Raw genomic sequence first — 18,117 nt, 5'->3', positions numbered from 1 at the left:
CGAAGGGCGCACGGCAGGCCCCTGCTCCTAAGAGCGGCGGGCCCGGGGCAGCGCTCATCGCTCAGGACGCGGAGGGCACCTGCGGGCCTGCCCCGCGCCGAGCCCCTGCCCCGATCCCCTCAGGTGAGGCTCCGCCCCGCCCGGCCCAGCCCCGGTCGGTCGGTCCGTCCATCCGCACCACCGCAGCGCCCGGCCGCCCCGGGGGACCGCTGCTGCTGCCGCCGCGGCGGGCGGAGCCCGCTGCCCCCCCGGGGCGGCGATGCGGCGGGGCCGGCCGTGAGCGCGGGGCCGGCGGGGAGCGGGGACAACCCCCCCCTCCCCTCTCCCCTCGCCTCCCCTTCGCGGGGCGCCCGGCCCCGCCGCCGGACGGGCAGGCGCGGGGGGAGTGGTTAACGGCTCCGCCGCGACACCCCCGGCCCCCCGCCCCGCTGAGCCGCCCCGCTCCAAATAAATCAGCACCATGACTACTTCTGGGCATGGAACAAAGAGGATGCTCTCCCGGGGCCCCGCGCTGCTCCTGGCGCCGCTGCTGCTCCTGTGCCGAGGTAAAACCGCGCTCCGCTGCCGCGACCCCAGCCCCTGGGTCCGCTTTGGGCTTTTTCCCTTCCCCCACCCCCCCCTCCCCCCAAAATTCTTTTACTTTATTTTATTCTCTTCCCAGTTTTGTTTATGGCTGTTTTCCCCCTCCAGCCCTCCCACCGACGTGCCCACAGAGGGTCGCGGGTGTCCCCCTACTGCGCTGCGCGCCCGCGGGTGGGACACACGCAGACCCCATCGCCTGGGCGCATGGAACTCCTCCATGCACCTCCATAGTCCCTTCCGTTGTTTGCACAACCGTGTACCCTCCCTGCTCCCCATGCGTGTTACCAGCCCCCTGCGCTGTCTGTGGGTCGCTGCCGGGTTGGGGGGAAGAAGGAAAAGTTTCGGGTGGCCGGAGCGTGGGTCTGGGAAGGGTCGTGGGGTTTGGGGCTTCCCAAGGCTCCCGCTGCTGCTCCTCGCCGCCTCTGTCTGCCCTTGGTAGGGGGGAGAGAGATGTACGGGGTTAAATCTCGAAAACAATACTTGTGCCTCCTTTCCTGCGCTTTAATTTTAAGAAGAGTGGGTTTCAACGGGCTGGCAGGGGAGAGGATCAGGCCCTGAGGGGAGCTGAGGTGCGATCCCTTAATTGCGGCCGGCTGCGAGGCAGTACGCCCCCGGCTGGGGGGGGGGGCGAAATATGAGTTCATGGCACACAGCAGCGCTCTCTTTCATTTTTCCTTATTTTTCCCTATTTTTTCCTTCCCTCCCTCCCTCCCTCCCACTTGAACTCAGGAGCAGCCCTTTGGGTCCCAGGTGCGGGGGAAAGGCTCACCCCAGGCTGGCAAACTGAAGCGCTGCCCCTGGGAAAGTCTTTTCCAGGACTTCTCTCAGAGCTCGTTTTCCTCCTCTTGCTCCCATGAGCTCCTCGGCAGATGTTGTTCTTAATGAACAGGGACTGTTAAAAGCAAATTAATTAAGGTGCATCGGTGCTGAAGTTGCTCAGCGACTCGCTTGCCTTTACTGCTGCTCGGGACGGTGCTTGCGTTTGGTCGTAATGCGGAGCCTGCGCTGCTGGGGAAACTTCACTGGGGCTTTAGAAATACGCCTAAATGCAAGGGTTTTAGGGGAAAAGGAGCGATCCCTGGGATCGCTGCTGAGTGGTAGCAGCAGCTGTTGTTCCTCGGGAGGGCACAGGGTATGCATTGCGGTAAGGAAGTGTTTTGGGAAAGGTCCCTGCAGGGAAACAGAAGGAACAATTTGCTAGGACCGCGGCACCCGCCTCGGGGACACACATGCGATGGACGCGAGGGGGTCCTTGCGCTGCTTGCCGTAAAAAGCACCCGTTGCCCGTCGGCTGCCTCCTTTGCCTGCGTTTGTGCAGCCACGGGGGCACTTGGGAGCCTTGTTGGGCAGGACATGGGGACTGGGGTGCAGAGCACGGAAAGGGGCACCAAGCAGGGGACGCGGTGCATGAGCTGCCCCGGTGGAGGGATGGCTTGCTGTTGCCAGTGCAATGCCCTCTACTCCTTTTATTCGAGGAGAGAGTTAAGAGCAGCAGAGGAACAGGTTTTCTGGTGATATTTTCTTATTGCTTTGACACATTAATGATAATCTTTTCTCTGATATTCCCCCCCCCCACTCCTGTCGCCTCCTGTGTGGGTAGCTACCATGGTGAGATTGGGCTGTGGGTGTAATTCTTCCAGCGCTCTGAGTGCTTAAGCATATGGAAACCCACTTTGAAACAGTTTGTGGTTGCAAACCTACCATCGTACCCATCCCTCTCCCCTGCTCTCTGAATGCCTCCCTGCACAATGTGTGCGTTAGAAGCTCGCAGTGTGCTTTCAGCTCAAGCTGTGAATGTCCCCAGCCTGTGCTTCTTCCTCCTCTCCAGGCTGTAGTAGCATCCCTTTGCTTTTGTAGCAGAGTGCTGTCCCTTGCCCTATCCCACCCCTGCCGTGGACCGCAGCAACATCTGCTTGTGGAGACGGGGTCTGGGAGCTGGGGAAACCTCTTCTGAAAGAGGCGAGTGGTGGCAGAGCCCGGGAATACCTCCCTCTAGGGCTGTGCTGACCTTCCCGCGGCTCGCTGTGCTCCAAGTCGCCTTTCCCTGGATTACAGGGGTTAATGAAGCACATCTTGGTTTGGGTTGTTGCAGCCGGGAGAGACACCTGCATGAGTCATGCCGCGGTGCTGCCATCTCCGCAAAGCTCCCAGCTCACACAGACGGTCGTGTTGGGCACTTGCCATTTTTCTCTATTTGCTTTTCTCTCCCTTCCCCCTGGCTGGAGCTGGCTCTGGGCAGGCTGCGTTTCGGGGACTGGAGGTGCACCGGTCCGAGTTCCTCCGGCCTCTTCAAAGCGGGTGGCGTTTGTTTCGCCTGTCAGGCAGGTCCCCTAAATAGCTCTGTGAAGGTCCAATTAAGAGATCACTCTCCTGTCCCCGGGTCTCTGGCGGCCTGGCTGCTGGCGTGCGTGCGGCTGTGAGCAGAGGGTGTGCGTGTGTTTGGCAGCCAAAGGCCGCTCACGCCGAGCTCGAGATGTCTCTTGCTGGCAGCAGGCCCCTGTTTGTTGCTGGCATCTAGGCAGGGTTTTTGGCCACCTTCCTCACTGACGGTGCGGAGCCATCTCCGAGGTTATATGAATAGGTATCCCTGCATGAATTACTTGGATGTTTTGTTTTCCTGCCTGGTGCTGTCTCACTGGCTTGCTCCTCTGCCCCACACCCCAAAGCAGGTATGGGAACACAGGGCTGGCTGCTGATGGTGTGGGTATGGGGTATGCAGAGCTGATGAAAACCCAACTACTTCAGCCCCTGTAAGATGCACTTGGGCTGTCATGATCCATGTCTGAGGAAGGACCTGAGAATTGCTTTTAGACTGTGCCTCCAGCGAGGTGTGGGTGGAGAGACATTATGCTTATTTTATTATGTGTCCCTGTATCACTCTACGTAATATGGAGGCACTTTTTATGCAGAGGCTCTTCAGGAACAAAAATGAAAGACCTGTGTTATCTACTGTATAATAGATTTGCAGAGTGTGATCATGCAAACTGTTGAAATGTAGGTTACTTTCCCCACATTAGTGCAGATTACAACGTTTTATGCAATGACTGTTCAAACTGATGTGATTTGAGGGATAGTGGGATGGGGAAGGCTGAAATTATACTGCTTCTTGCTCCTGCATCCATTAGAGCACTGTATTTCAGATACTCTGATTTAACTTCTCATCAGTGTAAATCAGAGCAGTGGAGCTGCTCTGGATTTATGCATTGCTGCTGCAATTGACATTAGGTTCTCTGGGAGTGCAGGGGGCAGCTGTGTGTCTTGCCCTGTGCAGCATTTTTCACTTCAACATCTGCCGTCACTGGTGCTGCAGCTCCTCTGAAATGGGGAAGCCCACATCGCTCACTGGTTTGGGGTTTTGGTTATTTTCTTCAATTTGTCAGGCTTGGTTGCAAAGCTCCATTCACTGACACGTGACTCTGTGGCTGATCAATAGAGTCTGTTGAGGTTTGAACGCTGAAATAGTTACATTAAAAAAAATAAAAATCAATAAAGTGCAATTAATTTGCTGTATTTTATTACTGGGAATGATAGGCAGCTCAAGTCCTCTTATCTCATGTTTAAAGCAGTTTAGTGTGGCAGGGAAGGTACAAGCCCAGGAGCAGCTGTAGGAGGTCAGAGCAGGGGGTTGCAGAGGCTGGCACACGGTTTGTGTCTTGGGAGGGATTTTTGGATCAAGGAAGCATTCCTGAGCCAGAGATGGCATCCATTTATTTAATTGCTGTGATAGGTTTGCCATCATGGATTTGATCCCTCTTTGAACCCAGGCAGGTGTCTGATGTACACAGCATTTCTGGGCAAGGACTCCCTTGTTTCTAAGAGTCTGTGCACAATGGAGGAGCATGGTAGTGATTTGGGCTACATAGGGTTTTGCCACTGATGCTGATGGGATGGAGGTTTCTACCCTGGTGCCCCTACACTAGGTCAGCGTCCTCCTGCCCTTCTTAGCTCCTCAGAAATACGCTGTGAAGCCAGGCTGCTTAGGAGACCTGTGCTGGCTGCTGTCCTGGGAGGGTCCCTTTGCTGAAAGGCAGAGGAAGCAAAGGGTATCTTTACTCATAGTGTTGGGTTATGGCAGTTTCTAGTGGTGCTCTTCCCAACCTCCGCTGTTGAGGCTGATGTGAAGCACGAGTTCTGTCATGATGGAGTGGTGGCTTCATCTCGCAATGTGTCTCACTCATGCAGGTGGCTGCAGACCTGAACTGTCTCAGAGGTGTGGGCAGGGAGGAAAGGGGAGGTGGTAATTTCCTGTGTTGCGCAGGAAGGAAGCAAAACTAAAACCTTCTGGCCTTAATAAAAATGCTGATGAATGAGAAGCCATCCCACTGAAATAAATACTGTCAGCTCAACAAATTAAATTCACTGAATTTGATTCCCTCTTCTCCCCCCACCTAAATATAACTAATGTTTGTTAATGACAAGCAGTGACTTGATTTGTTGGCATAGCATTAGCACTTACCTCTGTCAGTGGCTCAGCTGATGCGCTGGCATGTGGTGGTAGCAGAGATGCTTTCCCAACTGCAGCTGTCAAATCCTCTCGCATTAAGTGCCATGGAGGCTGGGGAGTGTGAGTTACCATGTGGTGCTCTAGATGTCGTGGAAGATACTTCGATTTCATGCTATCGGGAGTTTCCCAGCTGTCATTTCAGAGGAAGCTGTTCCCACGTGAGCTTGGGCAGGCAGAAATTACAAGCAAAGAGGTCTCATGACTGAACCCACAGGGTGGGCATGGGTTGTTTGGTTTATGGCTTTCCCTGGCTATTTCCGTTCACCTCTGTGCGGTAGAGTGCTGCAATGGGAAGTAACGCAAGTGCTGTGTGGAGTGTCTGGGGTGGATAAATTCAAAGTGGAAGGACTGTGGCTGTTTGCACAGTACCTTCCAGAGTGGTCTTGTAAATATTAACATTTCTTCCATGCTATCCAAAATTTCTGTTGCTGCACTTTCAGCTTTCCTTTGTTTACATAAATGTGTTTGTTTCTGACAGCATTCAGAAAGCTTCATGAATTTATGATGTGCTCCAGATTCAAACATGTTTTCTTTTTTCCTTTTTTTCCCCCCAGATATGTTCATTCTTCCCAAATTTTGGTGATGAAATGGCAAGAGGTGTGCATATTTCAGCAGGCTATTGAGAGGCAATGTAAACACCATCTTTCATGGAAAATCAGTTTGTTCAAGTTCAAAAGCAGCCCAGCCTCCCTACTTGATCAATTTGCCTGTCATAGGAGATGATTTTAAAAGTGGTGATTATGTCCTATCTTGTCTCTTGGAACTTCAGGCAAGGAGAGGAAAATAAAGTGTAGCATTTGGTTTTAACTGGGTTTTTTCTGACTATTTCTTTTGGTGATGGTGGTAGTCAGGGATGAAGCAAAGGGATGTCCCAAGGGGGTGAGAGATACCCAGGAGCAGAGGGGTTTCCATAAGGCTGCTGTTTGCTGAGTAGAATAATTGGAAACTGCATGTAAACCGGCTCTGCTCATCTTGCCGTGCCTGCACCAACTGGCCCTTAGGAGCCACTCTGCCCCATCACTTCTTCCATGGTGGAGGAGACCTGCAATGGCAGAAGGAAGGGTTTCTAAGTGACAAAGATGCTAAATCTTGGGGAGAGGGTGCTGGGGCTCTGTGGATGCATGGCTGTGTTCCTTCTGCCCCAGGGTGTTGTGCTGCCCTTGAGTTGAAGATTGTGCAGGCACCAGAGGAGTGGTTATGGGGAGGAGATGGTGTAAAACCACCTGCGTTAGGCAGTACCCATCAATGATAGTGCCACAAAGCTGCCCCAGATGGGAAGAAATGCTGGAAACCCCCCACTGATGCAATTCAGACTGGGGTAGATGGAGATGTGGAGACCAAAATCCTTATTCCAGCCAAGCCAAGGAGCTTGGGAGGCTCCAGAGATAGTGTTCCAGCCCACTGGGTGGTGTGGGAGGTGGTGTCTCTGGCCAAGCAGTCGTCCCTATCCTGAGCCTGTTTGTCTGCCCAGGGCTAACATGTGCCCTAAATATACACTGGGGGAGTTTGGGTGTGGGCCGAGGGAGTTTTGGAGGTAATCAGCCTGCAGAGGAAAAGCATTTCTGCTAGAGAAGGGGAAGTGTCATCTTCGTTACCCAAGAAATAAAATCATTCAGAAGGTTAAGTTAGAGGTGCAGATATCTTTGGGGGTTTTTTGTTTTGCTATGTTGGAAGTGTTTCAAAACCAGATGGCAATGCAGAGATTTATTGCCCGTAAAGTGCAGAGGGCTGGTGCACAGGACCTTATCTGCTTGTGGGCCCTGTAATAAACCTGCCAGCAGGTGATTTAAATCCAGTATTTCTGATTGGGAGAGTAGTGGAAGGAACAGGGTTTATGTTACTTACGGATTTTATGGGCAATATTAGGTTTTTAAGATGCAGGAATGATCAGGGCATGGCTCTGTAGCACTGGAGACTTTCATTCCATTTATAAAGGATCTTCTCTGAGTCAGATAAATGAACTGTTCTACATTATTTAGCAGCTGGGCTGGCGAAGCCAGCTGTTTGCCTGAGTGACAGACACAACTATTTTATATCTCAGTTTAGGAGTTGTTGTCAATTAGCTGCAGTATTTGCTTAGCAGCAAGACCTTTGCCGTGATGGGGAAGGAGGGCTGTTTAATGGATGCTGCAGCTCAAAAAAAACTTGCACCAAAAAAAGACAAGAGTACATGCACCCTAAAAGGGAACCCTTGAGCAGATGGAGCAGGTTTCTATGCAACGAGCAATAATTAGAAACTCAAATAGTTGGTAGCTGCTAACTGCCTTTGGTACCATATTTTTATATGAAAAAGGAGCAAGTCTGAGATGAGTTCTGGAAGCAGCTGGTCTGGAAGTGTGCATGGGGCAAGGCCCTGCCTGGTGGGAGTGTCTGGTGTGGTGACAGACACCAGCCATCAGACCTGGATGTCTCTGTGCCCTGCTCTGCTGGGCTACTACAGCAGTCTGCAGTGTCACTGGTGGTTATGAAAGGCACTTAGCTGGGGGTGCAGGGCCTATGAACACAAAAAGTCTGATTGTCTTTCATTGTGTGCATAAAGGACACAATGCAGACCCGCACGATGAAACAGGCTTTTAAAATGTTGCAACAGAAGCATCTAGAGAGAATGGTAAAAGCTCTCTGGAAGTAGTGGAGCTCTGTCAGGGCAAGCTTGAAGGCCAGCATGCCTCAGCCATCACCAAATCATGGGAATTAGAGCTGGAAAAGCTGGCGAATGAGCTGCGTTTCCTGTCTCCAATGGTTGCTCTGTACAGCCTGTTCCTGAGCGTGGCTGGTTTTCAGTGATGCAGGCAGCAGGACTTTTGCAGTTTCCTTTGGCAGAGCATTTCACAGCCTATTAGACTTTTCCCATATTCTGCCTACCTTTTTTCTTCTCTGCTTTATTCTGTCATCTGTTGTATGACCTGAACCCAAAACTTTCCATCCTTATCACCCATCCAAAACCGAACTTGGGCAAATCTGCAAGATGGGGACAAATGTTAAACAGTGTGTGGGAAACACTCAAAAGAAGGAGCCGAGCCTGGCATGTAGATGCATGTACAGGTGGAGGTTATTTGGAGAGTAAAGGGCAAGGGTTTGAAATGCATGTGATGATGAGCCATAGATTATGCCTTGAAAATGCTCAAAAGGCCATTACAGTCACACTAATTCATTTCCCACTAAGACATTCTCCTCCAAGGTGTTTGGAAATAATGGAGTAGCTTAGTTACTAACATTATTAAATCCTCATCTCTGACAGCTATGAGAATTAATATACAAAGGTCTCCTCCTCTTTTATTTTAATGCAGCTCAGTTACTCATTTCCTGTCTTTTGCTTAGGAGTAGGCCACTGAAAGTTATTAGCATGAGTATTGGTGCAAAAAAGGATCAACTCCATGAAAGAAAGAGACACAAGCAAGATAAAAGCAGAAGATAGCATTAATTTTATTGCAGTCGAGGCATTTTTTTCCTTCTCAAATATTAATCATTCATCATTCTTCCATCTGTAGATCTCTAAAGGCTTTAGAGAAGAGAGCAGGCACCATTGAAGACATGGTCCCATGGGCTGTCATCATCCCCATGAGGGGTCCCAAGGCAGCAGTCCCATACCTGAAGTGCTGCTGGCAGGGAGAACAGAGCTCTTAGGTGAAGTTTGGCTCTGGGTTTTTTAAGGCAGCTGATGAGGCTTTTTTGCTACTGCTCTTTGAGGAGGGAGGCTGCTGAGGTGGTGTGGCCAGTCTGTTGGTCCTGCTTGACATCTCCAGACCCCATCGTGAGCACTGCTGAGGCATGTGGATGGTGTCAGGGCTCTCTCAGGCTGCTCCAGAGCTGGTATCACAAGGCTGAGTGCCATCGGTTGTGTTGGAGAAGCACTGAATTAGCACTTGTTTCTTTTGCTGGGTTTGATTTGTACCAGCCTGTTAGAACTGTTACGGGAAGCCTGAAGAAGAAATAAAGAGATGGAGTCAATGTTCTTTATTGCTAAAATAAAAAACCACCAGCCTGTGGTGCCCAACCTATCACCTCCCTGGTGTGATGGAGCTGCTCAGTGATGGGGTCTGGGGACATCTCTTCAGGGACTGAGGAGCTGTTCTTCTGGTGTGCCTTTTTACACCCCAGATGTCCATGTTGTTTCACTGCAAACCCTTCGTATTTGCAACACTGTTAGTTTGTAATGAGGTTACTGTTGTCTGATGTAAGCCCTGGGGGATGTGAGGCTTTGATGAGTATCAACTCTTGGGTGCACCTACAGCTATGACTTCTCAAAGTGCCCTGCTTATGCAGAGTTAAAATATTTTCTCTTTCTCTGAGCATATTGCAGCCCAACACATTAAATGCATTAGAAAGCTTTATTGCATTTAGCCAGTTAAAAGGAAGGTCAAAGAGAAGTCATTGCTTTGGTTCTTACACCAACCAGCAAACTTTCAGATGGTTTCCTAAGCTGCGTGTCCTCACACCTTCTCACTTGCTGCAGTACTTGTCCCCACTACCCTTCCTGTTGCCAGCAGAGCCAATGAAGCCAAGTCCAAGCGTGTATCAGCAGTCAGGCCCCCGTGTCCCCTGGCTGAATGCTCAGCCCGGTTAGGTGTGCAGGGTCTGGGAATTGCTGTATTGGACTCCAGTCTGTGGGACTTCATCATCTTAGTTATTATCTCCAAAACACAGTTATCTCCCTGAATGGCAATCTCCTATTGAAAATGGTATCTTTCAGCAGGGCACTCACATTTATTTACTGCACAGCTTATCCCATTAGTATAATCATTACTCCTTGGACTGGGTTTGAATTCAGAGCATCCCACTGTGGTACTTAAAGAATTAATTACAGAGATGAAAGAATTCCTCTAAAGACTTCTATGAATTGGTCTGGTTGAAGTGTTTTAGCTTTGCTTCAATTGGTGCAGATCTTGTCAAAGAATTGTGAGAAAATGCATGGGTCAGTGATTTAGATTAGGGAAATTACGTTAGAAAAATTGATTTGATTTAGAAAGTGAGCTTTCAGATCACAGGGAGTTGCCTGCTGCTTTCTCTGCTGTGCCCCTTCTCCATGAAGATGAGCAGAGGTGGATAATTCAGGGTTAAAGTAAGTGGCTATTGTAACAGGTTTGTCTGAGAGCTGAGGAGAGAAGGGCTGACACATATCTTTAGATAAATGACTATTGACCCATCTATTGCTATCTGTGCACCAGCTGGAGCTATGGATGGATATGGATGCTTATAAACAGTACTCACAGGCAGTACGTGTAGCTTGCGAAAGAATTTGGTCCTTATTTTTAGGTTTGGATTTGTTGTTTTTCCCCCAGAAATGGCTTTTCTGTGTGGCATACCTTCAGAGCTGGAATAGATCTGGGAACGTGTGCTGTGTGGCTGCTTTAGCCAGCCCAATGCCTGCTTTGCCTGGCTCTGTGCTTAGTCATTCCTGGGGCTGGGACTTTGCTTTTCATAGTTTTTTTTTACTTCCTTGGATCAAACTGAGTGTTTCCTCCTTCTGTCCCTCGTCCTCCTCTTAAAGGGACTGCAGTCCCTCGGCTGTGGCAGGATGATACCCAACAGGGGGCATGTTGGGCTGTGTCCTCTCAGAGGATGGTTCCTGAAAAACACCTGCTGAACGAGCATTTCCCTTCCCTGCATGCTGAGGAGTTTCTTCCAAGTGCTTCTCCTGACCAGCTGTGTTTTCCTGTGAGAATGATGGGTTGTGAATGCAGTGGCTGCTGGCTGGAGACCCAAAACTTTCACAACCATTTGTGAATCATTTACCACTGAGAATGGGCTCGCTGTGTTCCTCAGGGTAGCAGGGATGAAGTTTTGCAGCGTTTCACTTTGTCAGATTTCTCTTTTAAAAAAGAGTCAAGAAGGTTTTGTCCAGCAGTGCTTTTGTTTCCTTGTCACCTTGCAGAACTCTTTAAAGTTCAGCTTGCTTGCTGGGATGCTGGGGAGATCTCATTTTTGTTCTGGCTAGTGCTGGTGGCATTTCTCTCCATAGCATTATCACCATCTCCCTTGGCAGGAGGATCCAGGTGTGGAGCTGGGGTGTGCTGGGCCATTCCCTCTCCCCCAGCATGGGCACGATGGAGGTGCAGGGCAACTGTGGTGCCGACACAGTCGGGTGCACCCTTTGGTTTGAAGGGTGCGTGCGCATCCCTGTGCTGTGCAGAACCTCTTTTGTATCCCAGCCTCAGGCTGGGAAGAGAGATGGTAAGTGCAAGGAGAGAAGCGATGCTGGGGAGTGCTGGAACGGAGACTCCTGCCAGCAGCTGAATTCAGTGCTGCAAAAAAGAAGTTGCAAAAGTAGCAATCCATCTGTCCACTTAGTGGGAGAAACCTAAGATCATTTCACAGTAATCAGCCCCCTGGTGTTTTAAAAAAAACCCAACAGAAATACTGCAGATTTTTGCTTTATAGGAATAACTGGCAAAATCTAAAACACGTTTATATGCTCAGAGTCTGTGGGTTTGTTTTTTTCCCCCTCCTTTTGACAAGCAGAAGCTGTATTGAATTAAAAAATAAGAAAAAATAGATTGCCTTTGCTTTTGAGATCCCATGTATCTGCCATAATGTTTCAGAGGTATTCTTTCCTTCCTGAAACTCTCTAGTTAATTACCAGCAGAGTTACGGGCAAGTGGATGTTTTTCTTTGCCACAGGTACAGTTGGACAGTGAACATTGTTGTCGTCACATATCTCATGGTAATGCATTGTCAAGGTGATGCGTTTTGCAAGTGCATCATTGCCATGCTATAGCTGCTTGGCTCTATCAGTGCCTCCATTAAAACCCACAGTACTCAGGGATTTTAATTTGGTTGTAAAAACTTGCTCCAGGCACTATCTGAGATGACAAAGTCTGGGAGTGGGTTGGTTTTTTTTTTGTGTAAGGACATAGAGGAAGCAGGCTCCAAAGGCGCTGCTTGATTCTTGCTTATGTGAATTGACAGGCAGCGACTTGGAGGAAGATTGTAGAGATTTCTGCCTTGGCATGTTGAACTGATCATACAGATTAAAAGAAGGGTTACGAACGGTGGGGTCTGAATATGGCAATCCCAAAGGTGTCCATCAGGAGCCCCTGTTGCAACATGTTGTTGGAGAGAGGTGTTCTGGGTTGGCATTTCTGTAAGCCAGGTGGAAGTATGTGTCCCCAGCAGCCCTAGAGGGATGCATCTGCCCTCCCCAGCCAAGGCTGCAGCCCCCAGGGTCTGTGCCACTGACTTAGCCTGGTGTTTGGGGGCTACTGGGTCTGTGGTGAATGGAGCTGGGCACTGAGCACGAGTGAGATGCAGTGGGGGCTTTGTTTTGGGACCAGAGTTGTTGAATTGCAACAGATGCTTTGCTGCTGCACAACAATTTGTAATTAAAACACAACTTGCCATCCTGATTAGATTAAGCAGTTAAAGTCATTTGCAGTATTTTTTTTCCCCCTGCATTGTGTAATTAGCAACATATGATGCTTACATTAGCTCAGTTAAAAGTTATAATGATGAATTTGCACATCAAAGCCTCCCCATGAATCAACTGGTACAGCACATAGGAGTGAGCTCAGTTACGGTGTGGTTGTATGAAGTGCCCACATGAACATATCCCCTGCCTGCTCCTGGGGTATGGTGGCAGTGGTGTGACATGCTCCAGTGCAGTGGTTCCTGGTGTTTTGGTCCTTCTGGACTTCAGCAGTGTCCATGAGCCTTGAATCGCTCCATAAACAATAGGGTGATGCTTGCCAGGATGTGGCGGTTCCTTCCCTGCATCTGGGTTGGAGTGATGCAACCAAAGCACCTGACTGACAGTGCACCTGGAGCACTTAAAAGTAATAATGTTAAGATTACTGGTGGTTCTTGTTGTTGCTTTATGAATATAAGCATCATTCTAAAGTGTTTTGGCTAAATTCTGAATGTTTTACCCAGGTTAATCTTTAACATGAGTTTTGCCTGAAGGCTTTGTAAGTCAGATTTGGCTCTAACTAGTAAAGAACCTTATTTAAGCAAGCTGAAACCAACAAAAAAACTACTATAAGCTAATTACAGTGACTTTTTTTTTCCCCCTTTCTTATGTAGTCATAATATTGTCTTTCTTTCCACCTTCTGCTGAGCTGTGAAAATATTCTGCAAAATGATATTTTTGAGTTGATGGAAAAGTACACCCCTGTCAACAATATTTTTCTATTGTTCATCAGAGACAGGTTTCATAACGAAAGAGATCTGTGTTGGAAAAGTACATCAGCTGCAAACAGTTTGTTCAAGTCTTCTCAAATAGCAGCCATGGTTTATGAGCTCCTGCAGAAGATGAAATGCAGAACGTGGCTTCTAATCTTCCAGAGCAGTGAATGGGGCAGGTTGTAATAATGTATTGCCATTTTCACAAAAGATAGATTTTATATTAAAGGTTCCAGTGGAAAAAGGTCTAGAGGTGTTAAAATATTTATATATTGTTTAAGTTGCTCTCTGAGGGTGCTGTCTCCTTCCCTGGAGCACTGTGGGGGTCATGATCATGTAAGCAAGTGGAAAATGAGCTCTCACCTTTCTTGGTCCATGTAGGTGCCTGTGTATATGCACGTGCGTGCGGCAGTGTTAAATTGTTGGGGTGTTAAATGTTTCACTTTCCCAACCATCAATTTCAATTGAATTTCATAAGCCATTAAAGATCTCTGCTGCTTCCTTTGCTGTTCCAGTTATGTGAGCTCCAGCCATTTAGCTGCAGGTCCTGGGGCATGATTGCTCTGTGAAGCAGCAAAAGTAAATCGGTTCCCAGTGTAGAATCTTTTATATATCTATGTATTTTTCTCTCAGTGAGTGATGATGTTGGGCTGATGATGCGAGTCTTCAGGTTTGGCTTTTTCTGGTCCAGTTCTGGATCCTCTCCAACAGCATCTCTTTCAAAAACCTTTTGTGCCTTGCTTGAATGGCAAAGTCTTATATACAGAGGAAGAGGATTTCTTTTGTTGTTTATATATCTATCTTTAGAATCATGTTGGAAGGATTTGACTGGAGTTTTGGGTTTTCTCCCGGTAGATTTGAAATGTTTATGAGAATGGTACTTACTTGGATCAAAGGAGAGCTTCTGGCAGTCCACTGACTGTGTCGGTACTGGCAGTTTGACAAATAATGAAAAAGCAATCATTTCCCCTTCTCCCCCTTTTATTCTGAGGATAAAGGCATGGTTAAAGATCTCTATGCACAATAATAATTGCTCATGGCCCTTAAAAAGAAGAGAAAATCCACAACGCCCTTTAAATAGATGATTTTATTTTCCCATTGGTTTGTGTTTTGGACTAGTGAATGTCTTTGCTGCCAGTCTGAGACTAAACTTGACTAAGTTTATGTGGAGCCTGGTCAGGTTGAGTCTGGGAAGGAAAACTGGGTAAGTAATGTTACTGCCTTGAAAGCAGCACCCACAGCAGGAGCTGAGCAGCAGAGATGCTGCAAGGCCATGCACTTCTGCTCTGCCAACAGAACGGGTTTGCGCAGCATAAAGCTAAGGAATATGCCTAAATACAGAATGAATGGGGAAAAAAGAGTAATTTTCGTTTGCCACATGATTTAAAATAGCTCAAGCATCTTCCCAAAGAGTGGTTGCTGGGACCTGCTGGGCAGGAGTTCAGGGCTGCCTGTTCCTCCTGGGGGCTGATGCACAAGGAAAGTGTCCACCAGTACTTTTCAGGGTTTCTCCTTTTACTTTCTTTTCTTGCTTTGATGGCAGTGATGTGAGGATGAACTGTATTTTACATCTCTCCTCCCCCAGTAGCCAAATGGCGCTGTGCAACCGGCCACCTTGAGTCTGCAGTGGCTGCCTGGGGGGACCGGGCTTCCTGCCCATCCCAAATACTCTGCCTTCCACCTTCCCAGAGCATTGACCTGCTGTCATTTCCAGCAACGCCAGGCACAAGAGGTTAGGCTGGGCCTGTACTCCTTGTTTGGGGATGACTGCAGCAGTTTCATTCCTTTTTTTAAATGCTGCTAATTGGTGCTCTCAGCCTCAGTTCCAGCTTAATGAAGGCTGCTGCTTGGGAATCATTGCAAGCAGTTATGGAAATGTGCTTAAATGCCTAAATCTGTTGTACTTTTCTCTTTATGGGCTTATTCCTTCAAAAAGGATAACTATTCCCCAAGTCCCCACCTGCCCAGGATGAATGCTTTCCTTAAACCCTGCAGGGGGGCTCCAGGTATCTCTGCAACAGGGAGGGCACACAGGGAATTAGTGCTGATGCTATGAGGAAGCCCAGCCCCTGCTGCACCCCCTGTGCTGAGGAAGCACCATTTTCAGTCTGTTTGTTCTGTACTCCAGATGGGGCCTTTGGATGCTGGGGATGGGGACTAATAGAGCATCCAACTTTCTTCCCACCCAGGAGAGGAGAGCATCCCTCCTTCTCTGACCTGCCCATCACAAGCAACAATTACTCGAGCCAATGGCCCTGTTAAATCATCAGGGCTGCTAATTGGATGCTAATGCAGCGTGCCTGCTATGGTCCTTGCTAATGCCATGGCTGTGCTGCTCATGTTGGTCTGTCTGGCAGTCAGCATATGTCCCAGCTGTTTTCATGGTAGGGACTCACAACGCATGTGGAACAGGCAGTTCTGAGGAGTTGTGCCTGCCCCATCCCTGGCAGTGTTCAAGGCCAGGCTGGATGGGGCTTGGAGCAACCTGATCTAGTGGAAGATGTTCCCTGCCTGTGGCAGGGGGCTGGAACTAGATGGGCTTTAGTCCCTTCCAACCCAAACCATTCTATGATGATGATTCTACATTTGCAGAAAGGTAGAGAAGGTTTAAGCTGTGCCTCTGTTAAAAGCAAAGAACAGGGTTACTTGATGGGTTTTCCCATCATGGCTGTTGGCTGTAGCCGTATGTTCCCCAGGTCTGGAGGTGTGTGAGCTATTCCTGGTGGTCCTGGGGGTTGTTTGGACGAGGGCTTGTGGTTTCCTCTGAGACGAAGCACCATCCATTTCAATGTACACTCTCGCAAGCCAGGCCAATTAATTCTGCTCCGGGCATTGAGCCAGTGATGGTAGGAAGCAATGATGAATAGCCAGGCTGTCGCTCCCTCCTCCAGGAGAGTGTTTTGGGAGGTCAGGAGCCACCATAGTGGGTGTGTTTCCGGAACGGTTTGCAGCTTGTTTCTCTTGGTGAGACACAGAGCTGCCAAAGGTGCTGCTTCTGTGAAGCATCCCCTGAGGATAATGTGTGAACCTGACTGGTTTTAAATGCCTCTTTACAAATTGGCTCTCCACCAAATTAATTCTGCTGTTACTAAGCTGTGAGCCCCCAGGGTGGTGACTCTGCACCCTTGGGGTGGCGTAGTTTGGGATGTTTTCTTTTGGAAAGCCTCATCTGGTGTTTTTTCAGGGATTGCTGATTGGAGCCCTGTGCCCCAGTGGTACCCAGAGGTTGTCACCCCGTGATGGCCTTGCCTTGCTTTATCCAGAATGACCTGCAGCTCCTCAAGCAGGTGTATGGATCTCTGCTAGTTGGCAGCTTGAATCAGAGAAACTGGATTGAGCATCAGCTTATCCTCTTATCCCAAGAGGTGCTCGCTTTAGGCTGACGATGAGGAACAGCATCTGCATTGTCCCTCACCTTTTATCCACAACCTTTCACTAGCACAAAGTGCAGTGCACTTCCTACAGTGCTGGGGGAGATCTTTGGCACTCATGAGATTTCCCTCTTCCCTTGTTTTTAAGGTAGGGCTTATATCCTTCCTTCTGAGAGCCCATTGACTTGGAGGCCTTTCAGGCAGGGATTTCCGTGGTGCTGGGTGGATGTTTCTCTGCAAATGACTACAAGTACATTGTGCTTCAAGACCAAGAGAGTGTCCAGGGCCTCCTGAATATGGCTGTGAAAGTAAAAGAAGTGCTTGTGTTTAAAGAACAACATGGGGTGTTGTTTATTTTTGCTCCTAATTAGAGGGAAATACGAGTGGTCTAATCCCCATGTTTCAAGAGCAACGTTCAGCCAAAATGATGGACAGGGAAGATGAGAAGTTGACTGCTGCAAGCCAGAAGCAGCAAACCTGTGGAGCAGAACTAGAGACAGCTTTAAACTATGAACATAATTGCTGGAGGAGTCTGCCAAGGAACCAGATGCTGTAAATGAAAGAACAACTTCCATGGCTCGGCATTTGCCTGCGACCCTGGAAGAGGAGGAGGAGGAGCAGGGGAACTGTGTGGAGGGCTGGGGAGCAGTTGCTGCAGCTGCAAAATGGGTGCTTTCAAACATACTTGGTCCATGTTGGTGTTTTTGTGTGTGGGAGAACCTGTTGGAAAGAGGTGATGATCAACACTCCTGTCTTGTGGGCTGCTTGACCCTATCCTGTGTGTTTGCTGCCAGCTCTATATGGTGGTTTGGCTGCTGGGAGGACCTGGGTGCTGTAGCAGCTTGAGCAGGTGGTGGTAAATGAGGAAGATGTGGCTGGTCTGAATTCTGAACCTTTTGGGACCCAGTTCTGCCCAGAACCCTTCAGAACAGTCTGTTTTCCTTGCATGGCCAAGCTCAGTTGATTTTTAAACTAAGTGGCTACACGTGACTTGTCTGAGGTCAAATCATGCTTGGCAATGCTCTACTTCTGAAAACCAAACTGGAAAGTTCATGTTGTTGTTCCCCCCCAGTTTATTTTTACAATTACTGTTAAAATAATTGCAGTCCTAGCAAAGATAAACAGCTGGGTTTAACATAATCAGTACAGAAACAACATCCATCATTTACATGGTATAAAACCTCTGCAACACAGCATATTACTGCGGCTGCATCTTAAGGAAAAGATAAAACACCTTTATGGGAAGGGGAACAGGAAATCAGCTGGGGTCCTTCTGCCTTGAGTTCATGTGAATAAGAGCATCAGAGTTTGCAGCAGTGGTGCAGTCTCCTCTCTGCTTGTGCTTGAACCAAACACTCCAGAAAAGTGATAAACCAGGGTATCTTCTGAAAGCTGTGCAGTGGTGCTGCCTGGCGTGCACAGCCACCACGTGCCTCTCACAGCTCGTGAAGTAAAGGCAGGGAGCAGTAATTAGAGGTAACAGGGAAGTTCATGTAGTTTCAGGCAAGGACAAAGGAGGATGGTGCTGTTTTTCAAGCTAGGGAA

General features: G+C 48.7%; 1 protein-coding gene across 2 annotated transcripts in view; it reads left to right on the top strand.

The window, feature by feature from the left end:
- Positions 1-288: 288 nt before the first annotated feature.
- Positions 289-18,117, top strand: part of TMEM132B (transmembrane protein 132B) — a 233,907-nt gene continuing 216,078 nt past the window's right edge. Inside the window, exon 1 of one of the 2 annotated variants that reach the window (XM_057414845.1) lies at positions 289-545. In XM_057414845.1, the coding sequence (XP_057270828.1) occupies positions 461-545 (85 nt within the window). In that variant the 5' untranslated portion in view covers positions 289-460. The remainder of the gene's footprint in view (positions 546-18,117) is intronic. The other variant, XM_057414847.1, reaches the window with a different exon arrangement.

The sequence above is a fragment of the Pezoporus wallicus genome, unplaced genomic scaffold (genome assembly GCF_028554395.1).
Source record: "Pezoporus wallicus isolate ANWC-B61680 ecotype Strahan unplaced genomic scaffold, APGP_CSIRO_Pwel_v1 contig_8047, whole genome shotgun sequence".
Taxonomy (NCBI): Eukaryota; Metazoa; Chordata; class Aves; order Psittaciformes; family Psittacidae; genus Pezoporus; species Pezoporus wallicus.
This window is presented reverse-complemented; position numbering and strand designations above follow the sequence as displayed.